At 44.2% G+C, this 9,832-nt stretch overlaps 1 protein-coding gene and 1 long non-coding RNA gene across 4 annotated transcripts in view; one reads left to right on the top strand and one right to left on the bottom strand.

The window, feature by feature from the left end:
* Window positions 1–988: 988 nt before the first annotated feature.
* Window positions 989–8,593, bottom strand: LOC113967046. Of its 3 annotated transcripts, XR_003534068.1 has the most exons (4): window positions 6,362–7,646; window positions 3,496–3,637; window positions 1,621–1,737; window positions 989–1,193 (listed from the first exon to the last, which is right to left on the bottom strand). It is a non-coding gene; the product is annotated as an uncharacterized LOC113967046 (long non-coding RNA). The 3 variants fall into 3 exon arrangements; XR_003534069.1 differs by lacking the exons at window positions 989–1,193; window positions 1,621–1,737 and adding an exon at window positions 7,920–8,593 and having other exon boundaries at window positions 1,897–3,637; window positions 6,362–6,514; XR_003534070.1 differs by lacking the exons at window positions 989–1,193; window positions 1,621–1,737 and adding an exon at window positions 7,659–7,907 and having other exon boundaries at window positions 1,897–3,637; window positions 6,362–6,514.
* Window positions 8,594–9,250: 657 nt separating this feature from the next.
* MON2 (MON2 homolog, regulator of endosome-to-Golgi trafficking) overlaps window positions 9,251–9,832 on the top strand; it is a 67,295-nt gene continuing 66,713 nt past the window's right edge. The window contains exon 1 of the mRNA XM_027682183.1: window positions 9,251–9,450. Within this exon, the coding sequence (XP_027537984.1) occupies window positions 9,340–9,450 (111 nt within the window). The 5' untranslated portion in view covers window positions 9,251–9,339. The remainder of the gene's footprint in view (window positions 9,451–9,832) is intronic.

Genomic DNA, 9,832 nt, shown 5'->3' with positions numbered 1-9,832 from the left:
CCTACAGAAATGCAATGGAAATTGTTCACAATTTGAACCCTGCAACACCCAAGTTTCTGGCTAGCTTTAACTCCAGTTGAGCTTTGGCCACGCAAATTTTCTCCCTGTGGCAAGCAGCATCTCTGAATTATTACCATGTCCCTTGACCTTACTTCCACTGGGCATACACCTTCCTTTTTTGCCTTATCTGCAAGAGAAGATTCCTGTTCAGCCAAGCCAGCCTTCTGCCTCACCTGCTTCACTTCCAACATTTGGGAATTGCCTGCTTCTGTGCCCTTAGGAGGTGATGTTGAAAAAGTGACCAGTACTGATGGACCCCAGTACTTGCCAAAACATTTTCCCAGGGGACCTTACTAATTCACTGAGCAGCCTGAAGCCTGCTCTCCTCACATCCAGCATTGAGGTTTTGCTGGTACTTTTCCTCCTGTCAACAGAGATTTTAAACTTGATCCTTTTGTGGTCGCTGTGGCCAAGAGGGCCACCAATCTCTACGTTGCTCATGAAATCCACTTTGTTGATAAGCAGCAGATCAAGGAGGACATCCTTCCAAGTTGATTCCCTTAGGGCCTATTCCATAAAGTTGTCATACAGATTTTTTAGGAATCTTCTGGCTGGGTTGAACCAACTGTGTGATGCTGCCAGTTAATTTCTGTCAAGTTGAAGTCCTCCATAAGGACAAGGGCAGTTGACTTGGAAGTATCCCTTAGTTCCTCAAAGAATAATTCATCAGTGTCAGCATCCTGGCTGGGAGGTCTATAGCAGACTCCCACAATGACATCCACATTATTTGTTTGCCTCTTGATTATTACGCAGGAGCTCTCAACGGTGCCATTGCCAACTGTGAGCTACATACATCTAACCCTTCTATTACATACAGTGCCACTCCTCTGCCTCTTCTGCCCTGTCTATCTCTCCTGAAGAGCCTGTAACCATCCAACAGGGCACTCCAGTCACAGGTCTCATCCCACCAGGTTTCACTTATGCCAATGATGTGAAATCTCTGGGACTGGGCCAAAGCTTTGAGGTCCTCTTGTTTGTTCCTCATGCTGCCTGCATTGGTGTGCACACATTTCAGGAGTGGTACGTTGTAGCCAACACCTCTTGAGGTAGACTCAGGGATCCCATGAATGCTGTTTCTTCAAGTTCTGGCACACCATCCCATTGCTCATCACTGGTAAGCCTGGTTTTGTCCCCTTCAGGGAGAAAGAAATAATGCAGAACTGTGAATGTGTGTAAAAACAATTAATCATAGCTAAGACAAGGGCAAGAATATGGAAAAGCCTATACTGCATGAACAGAAAATACGAATGTAATGAGAAAGCAGCTGTAAGATACTAATAAGGAGGTGTTACAGGATTTAAAAGAGCAGAGTCCTGTGATTAAAAAAAGCAAATACTGCAAAAGTCACTAACAGAATTAAAATCTTTAATAGTTGTAGTTTGTGTTGTAGAGTCAGGGGAAAAAAAAGTAATTTGGTTTCTAGCAATGGATTTTACTTCTTAGTGAAAGATACAGAAAATCAGTAGAATAGAAACAAACTAGAGGTGAATTCTAGCACATTATATTTTGAAATAAGACAGTAATAGAAGATCCATATTCTTTTTTGACACAAGTCCTCACCTAGTCATTATCTAGAAAACTGCAGTCTCTGTGTCCAAGTGTTTGATAATGTCTTGAGATCAGGAGCCGAGTTAATAATTTTGAGGAACTGGTTTACAAAGGAAGGCTCCAAATGTCCTGAAGGGGGGAAAAATGAATCACGGAATCAAGTAGGTTGGAAAAGACCTCTGGTCAAACACCACTGTGTCAACCAGATCATGGCACTAAGTGCCACATCCAGTCTTTCCTTAAACACCTCTAGGGACAGTGATTCCACCACCTCCCTAGGCATTAGATTCTAGTGTATAATCACCCTTTCTGTGAAGAAATTCTTCCTAATATCCACCTAAACCTCCCCTGGCACAGCTGAAGACTATGTCCTCTTGCTAGGTAGCTGGGAGGAGAGGCCAACACCCACCTGGCTACAACCTCCTTTCAGGTAGTTGCAGAGAGTGATGAGGTCTCCCCTGAGCCTTCTCTTCTCCAGGCTAAACAATCCCAACTCCCTCAGCCGCTCCTCATAGAACAAGGAAATGTCCATTTCTTTGAAATTCTACTATAACTCTGGCTTTCTGTAATCTTGCCTCCAACAAAATAAGACATTCAAGCCCACCAGATATTTGTATCCCCCATAAAAAACTGTGGCTGAGCTGGTCAGGAGCACACCATTCGGTAAAGAATCTCTCAACATGTAGTACATATTAACTCCTAATTTTATAGTTCAATCATTTGTCAAATGTTCTTAGGTCATGGTGTGGTTTAGTTAGTTAGGATTGGAGCAGGGAAGTAAGGCCCCTAGAAATAAACAGCCATAGGAATCTAATGATGACCATGCTGTCAAAGGGAAATAAGGTTTCAGACTGGCAGAACAAGTTTTACATCCTACTTAATGATCTGTTCAGTAGCTCCAGGGCTTGGCTCTCAGGTGGAACAGTGAGTGTTCTGACCTGGAATTTCCTATGCTTCAGCCAGCAGTCAGCCAAGAGCCCATCCGTGCACTGGTGTGAGGAGACAAACAAGCTCATCCATTGTGCCCTGGGAGCAGGTTCCAAAAGGCGGCTGCTATTTGTGAAATACTCAATACAACTTGTAGAAATGCTGCCAAAATACCAGTACCAACTATGAAATTGCAACATCTATGCATCCTTAGTTATGGACGTTCCTGCTAGCACATTACCCAGCATGCAGGTACATATAGTAGTATAGCCCTGCTTTATTGGGAATGCATATTCACATGTGGAGGTGATATGGGTAGCCATTTTACTACAAAGGAAAGCATTTGGCTCTTTGTGATTGGATTACCACTACAGCTGTCTTCCAAATTCCCTGAGAAGTTCACTCTGCTTATCTGTTTTGATGCAACCTGAGTAACCTAATTTATTTCACACTGCTGGTTATAAACACAGCCACACATGCAGCTCTATGAATATTTATATCAAGGGCAAATTTCTCTGAATGAAATAAGAGGTCTATAATCTTCATAAAGCAATAAAGATGAGTACAACACGTAAGGTAAATCAAGGCCTCTACACCAAACAGTTCATCATCTGGATCTCTTCCATAGAAATTTGTAATCCTCATGGTTTATAGAACTGCCTGTAAAAGAATGAAGGAGTCACACTTCAGTTATCTTTGCAGGCAGTTGTGCTGGAGGACCTCGGAAGTACTTGGTCATATTGAGTCTTTTCTAGGCTGGGCTGAGTTAGCTACAAATTACGTTGGCCATGCCAGCAGAGTAGCTGCGGCAGTGTGAGCACACCTACATAGTGTGCTGGCCTCCATGCTACTTACGTGAGTATAGTGAGTGTAGCTATTTCTACAATTATTTTCTGTGTTTTATAGATACGACTGCAGTGCCTGCTACATAAAGGCCACCCCTAACACAAAGGAACTAACATCCATTCAGCTGATGGAAAATCTCCTGTAGTAACGGTATCATTCAGCAGCCTCAGGGCTCCTCTCTGGTGTTGCTTTGTGATTAGCAGATTGTCTGTAGGTTACTAGGTGTCTGGAAGTACTTCCATAATTTTCATACAAGCTGAAGAAGAGATAAAAGGGAAATTATTAAGATATAGTGAAGGTTTTGCCAAATAGATTAGAGAGCAGCAAAATAAACAGATTGCAGCACAATGCACATTTCTGACATTCTTGATGGGCATTTTTAAGTTAGGCATCCTGCAGTCAGCATGAGATCCTCAGGAAAAAACTTATCTCTAGAGTGCAGCTGAATCCACTGTCCACTGGAAGAGCTCTGGATCAAAGAACAGTGCCTAGAATCACAATTATTTTGCTTCAGTACATCTATGCCTTTATCTCTAAACCGAAATTCCTAAAAACAGATGTAAAGATTGCAGTAAATTATGATCAGAAGTGCAACATCTCTGAAGCTGACTGTGACCTCATGCTGTGCTAATTGTTAAGGTGGCAGGGATGGTCAGCATGGGGTTTTTCTATGTAAACAACTGCCAAGTAACATCTCCATCACTGTTCCTCTATTTTCTACACTTCGCAGAAAAAAAAATTATCATGAATGGGCTGCATTACACACCCTGCAGGAAAAAAATCACAGGTGCTGCCTGAACAGACATTAATTCTGTTATTTGTGTAAGGGAATGAAAGACGAATTCATTTTAAAGCACAGAGTAAGGTTTGTTTCCCAGGCCAGCCACATACCTCCTGTGTGAGCTGGAAAGTATGAAGGGCTTGGGGGCTGCTGATAAAATTTTGTGATTATCATGTCTCTGTCGGTCTGTTGTTACACTGCTAGCCGTAAGACAGCAATAAATTAATTCAAGCAGTGGACAGCAGTTCTTTCTCACAAAAGATGTTACCAGGTTCATCTGATTCAATTACCAGTACTTGAAAGGGCAACATAAAAAAAACCCCACTGCTCTGAGAATCTGTTTGGACAAGATTCAAGCAGAAAAAATTGGAAAAACAGCTTTACTGCCTGGTTACACAAGTCATGGAAGCATCTGAGCCTCTGGTTGAGGGATTTGTGTGTAGGCCCTGAAGTGATTGTACTGCAACTCAATAGGGAATCACTGTTGAGTATCTAATAGATGTCATAGGTCTGCCATTTTCACAGAATCACAGAATCAGCTGGGTTGGAAAAGACCTCTGAGATCATCAAGTCCAACCCTTGATCCAACCCCACCGTGGTTCCCAGACCAATGTTGCTTAATATTTTTGTCAGTGACCTTAAAGAAAATGTACCATAATTACTGATAGACAGCAGCCGGGACTGTTTTTTAGCTGACCAAGTGAAATAAAATGTGTATTAACTGTAAATATACAAATAAAATGGGTACTAACATGTAAACATATGCTCACACCTATGCAGAGAGGAACAGAGGCTAAATTCATGAGGAGTTTATACTGGAAAACGAAGTATTTTTCAATCTGCTGGTTGATCTAACTTTCTTGCACAGTCACATCCTAAAGGAACGAGGCCTTCACTTCTATTCCATAAAAAAAAAAGAGAATAGGTACTAGAGGGAAGTTTATTACTTGTGCTTTTAACCCATTTGTGTCACAACAGAAATACTCTCATGTCCCACTTTTTGTGTCTGTAATTTAAGAAGGATCTACTGAAATGTTCACATAGTAAAGGGCTTCTTTGTGCTTACACAGACCAATACAATGCATAGTTTTTATAAAAGATTATAGGAAGTATTTCATATTAACCTGTCTCTCACTGTCTTTTAATTTGAAATTTAACTTTGCCTTTTGATATCAGTATCTATGTTCAATGTGAGACAAAATTTTCTCTATCGTGACTCTTAACTCTGCAGTACAAAAAAATCACCAGAGACGTCTGCAAACACCTTTACTTTTCCACACAATTGGTTTCTCATATTGTGAAGTTTGTTTAGTACTGTCACTATTTACAGATTCATATCAATTACAAAAGTATACAGGAGTGTTACTAAAGTGAACTCAGAGGAAAAGCCACAACTCTTCCCATCAGGATGAAACCAATTCATTGCCACAGTGAATGAAATCTGATGATTTTGCCTCTGTGTAACATGATGACTCATATACAAAACCTGCATCTGCATACATCTACCAGGATGGACTATAACTAGGACTAAACATCTGAAATTAATACAGCCAAGTGCTATCCCATGTTTAATCCAATTAAAAGGACTGATGAACATCATTTGGAATGAACATGAGGTAATTTAATGAATTATAATAGGTCTCATGAGCATTTTTGTTGGTAATTAGGGCCATAAAGCTACAGGATATTATTTCAATCACCCACTGCCCCTCACAAAATAACATACAATTTAATAACAAAGCAAACCACAATGCAGTAATTGCAGTGCAATACGAAATTAGCTTAACAGCTAAGAGATGCATCTGAGACTCAGGCATGTGTAGAATTCCCAATTAGGTCAGCTTAACAACTAACTAGTACTCTTAACTTGCTAGTCAAAAATGTGCCCTCAGACACATCCACATACATTGTTCCACCTTCTGATTCAAAAGTGACTTGAACTGAAACTGAGATATTTAAAGTGTATCAAAAGACTGGCAAGAACTTCTGCTCAGCCTTAGGAGTGCATGCAACAGAATCTATTGCAATGAAATGCAACTGCAGAAGTCACATTCACAATCAAAACAGTGTCACTTAAAAGGATCCTGACCATTTTAAACAGTTTAGCTGCACTGATTTAGCTTAACTAATAAATCTGCATTTACAAAATGCATACATCGAAACAGTGAGAAAGAGGACCGTGTTGTTCAAGAGACTCACCTGAGATCCAGGCATGTGTATAGTTCCCAATTCTTGTACCCAGCAGATCTGAAAGAGTTTTCAATTCTGTAACCACAGGTAAGGTTCATTTCCAAACCCAGGAGCAATCTTGCAGTATTTGGCTGGCAATGCTGAGCAGACTGAGCGTCAAAGCTGGTAGTTGAAAAGATAGGTACGATCGACGTAAATGATAAAAAGTATGCAAATAGGCAGACAAGTAGATTCAGGGAGTACCAATGTGCCCACGGCTCACTATGTACAGTAAATAGGTGGAAAAATCCAAACATCAAAAAGGAAGTAAATCGTTAAAGCTTACCTATGATACCTATGGATTTTTTGATTTTTAGCTTTTTGTAGATTTTAGAAGTAGCTGTATTATATCCCTTACCCTTAGCACAGTAGTTTACACATTTACCCAACACTGTTACCCCATTCCATACCACTCCCTCAAAATTCTCTTAGCTTGTTTAGACTTCCCTCAAGGTAGGCCTTTAATTATGTTTAAGAACATCTGCACCCTGGCTTGAACAACAAGGTACCACTCAGGCATAGTGACCTTGAAGCCCAAAACTTTGGAGGAACTCCAAGGACTAAACGTGCTGAGATGAAGAGAAGGATGTTGAAGAGGGGGTCCCAGAGTCCCCTGCCTCAATTTCCAGAAGGGTGTGCCAGGGGGAGGTGCTGGGGGGTAGACAAATCTGGGATTGGATGGAATAATATCTTAAATTGTGAAACCCCGTGGACACAAGGGGGGTGTCATGTATTCCTGTGGGCTTCAGGCCAGAAATTAAAGGACCTACCCTCCTTATCTTATCTTATACACTAAGTTGGCTTGAAGTCCTGTTTTCTGTGGTCTCTTAAGGCAACACCTAAGAAATACACGGGCATACTCAATAATTAATTAACTCATTCTTCTAGCTAATCATCCATGTTTCTTATTAAGGTTATTTGGACTGGTCTGTGAATTGCCACCAGGACTGAAGACTAGAACAGATACACTAAGACAGGAAAATTGTTAGTAAAATGCTTATTGGTTAAGCACATAAATAGTTCTGCTGAAGACAACAGTCTTTTTCAATCATAGGTTTGCTTTTACTGAACAGAGGGATGAAATCCTAATTCCTTGTCTGAAGGCAAAGTTTGACCAACTTATTCAATTACACCAGTACTATATGCAGTTTTAAAACCTCACACCCATTTATCCAGTTCTGTCAAGCTAACAGCCAGTAAAATGAAAATGTAAAAATAAAAATCTTAAAATAATAAATTACTTAGAAAACAACCCTGCACTCTTTACCTCACAAAGCATCCCTAAAGATTTATGAGTACAGGTAGAGTGTTTAGTGCAGTGCCAGTGGGAACCTGATATGATTTGCTATGGATCTCACAGCAAATGAACCCAACATAGAATTAGGGATGCTCGAATTTATGAAAAGTTCTTTTCACTTTTTCAATACAAGAAAAAAAAATCTTAGAACATTCGCTGAATAAGAATGAGGAATTTCAGGAAAGTCTGAAGAAAAGCTGTTATTTAAAATAGAAATTTTAAAAATAGTACCACAGTAAAAAAATGTATTCTTCTTTGGATTCTTCTTTTTTTTTTCAAGATTTCCAAGTTTGAAAACCACAGCACGTCAAAACTCAAGGATGTTTTCCACCTCTCTGTGTTTATGAACAGGGAACAGAACCATGGTGCATTACAGGTAGGCAAACAACAAAGTACATGATTTACAGCAAACAAAATGTGGGAAAATGATTATTGTAGAGACCAGAATCTTTGTGAAATATTAACTGTTACGATGATGAATGGTGTCCTCCAGAAGGAAACTCCCAGGTAGCCATCAGGCCTAAGCTCCCTGCATTACTACAAGCAACAGATACTGAAGAGTTCATGCTCATTATTCAAGAGCTTGCTTTAGAAATGAGTTAAAAATTGCTGTTTGTAATGCTTTTAGATTTCAGAGAGACACTGCTGGTGACACAGAGGGTACCTGGGACCCAACTGTTCCACATCCCCTTGTTCTTGCCCTGTCTGTGTTTATCTAAAAAGTTCTCAATGAAGGATTCACTCTGGCTTTGCCCAGAGGAAAACAAGGAGAGCTGCATACACACACGGGTTGCAAAGGTCACAAAGCTTCACTCCCGCTGAAGAATCACAGAACGGGTCAGGTTGGAATGGACCACAGTGGGTCATCTGGTCCAACCTCCCTGCTCAAGCAGGGTCATCCTAGAGCACATGGCACAGGATTGTGTCCAGACGATTCTTGAGTATCTCCAGTGAGGGAGACTCCACAACCTCTCTGGGCAATCTGTTCTAGTCCTCGCACTGGAAAGAAAGCAAGAAACTTCAGGATTCAAAAGGAAAACAACAGTCTGTCTCGCTTTTTATGTTTTTTTTTTTTTATCAAATTCAGCGCCGACTTCCCTTGAAAGCCGCACTTGGCCAAAGGGGACCGACCCCTCCAGCCGCTTGGCGGGGTTGGCTGCTGCTGAGGCGCAAGCAGCTCCGCCACCCCCTTCCCCAGTGACCCTCGGCCACGGACGCGGTTTGTCCCATCCCCACGGCAGCTCCCCGTACCGGCACTCCGCCTCGGCCCGGGCCCAGCGCCGCTGGTGCCCCTCCATGGGCCCAGTGACGCTGCGGAAACGGGCCGCGCTCCTCGCCCCGGGCCCAGCAGCCCAGACCCGAGCACCACCTCCTCCCGCCCACCCTTCCTGCCCGCAGCCGCCGCTGCTGCTGCTGCTGCTGCTGCTGCAGCTGCCGCTGCCGCTGTCCCCGCCCCCGGCCGTGTGTACGGAAGCTGCCGGCGCCCGGGATTGTGGGAGCGGGGGGGCCACGGCGCGGGGAGGGGACGCGGCCGGGCCGGAGGGTTCCGGTGCAGGGCGCAGACGTGTCGGCCGGGGCCGCGCAGCGACAGGCGCTGCTGCCCCTGGTCCTCTCGGAACAGCGCCTGGCCCGGGGCCGGCCCGGCGGCGTCATGGCCGGGACCAGCAGCCCCGAAGCCGTGAAGAAGCTGCTGGAAAACATGCAGGGAGACCTGCGGGGCCTGAGCCTGGAGTGTCGGAAAAAATTCCCCCCCGTCAAGGAGGTGAGTGGCGCTGAACCGGGCCGAGCCGAGCCGGACCGGGCTGGGCTGAGCCGGGCGGCGGACGCCTCTCCGGAGGGGCCTCCCTGGCCGCGGGGCCCGGCCCGAGCGGAGCTGCCGCCGTGCCCGTGTCCCGCTCCCCGGAACGGTGCCGCTCCCGGGAAGCTCCGACCGCCGCAGCCGCTGGCTGTGCCCGGACTCGGCTGCGGCCGTCGCGCTCTCTGTGGTGGTGGTGTCAGTGCGCTGCCGCGGCGCGGGCCGTGGGCCGGGCTGTGCCCCGCGGGGAGCGGGGCTGGCGGACAGACGGTCTGTTGACAGGGCGAAGCGGGGGCGGCACCCCTGCATCCCCGGCGACCTCCGGGGAAAAGACAAAGTTCGGCTTGGC

This window comes from Neopelma chrysocephalum, unplaced genomic scaffold (genome assembly GCF_003984885.1).
Source record: "Neopelma chrysocephalum unplaced genomic scaffold, ASM398488v2 Primary Assembly neopelma1_62, whole genome shotgun sequence".
NCBI lineage: Eukaryota > Metazoa > Chordata > Aves > Passeriformes > Pipridae > Neopelma > Neopelma chrysocephalum.
This window is presented reverse-complemented; position numbering and strand designations above follow the sequence as displayed.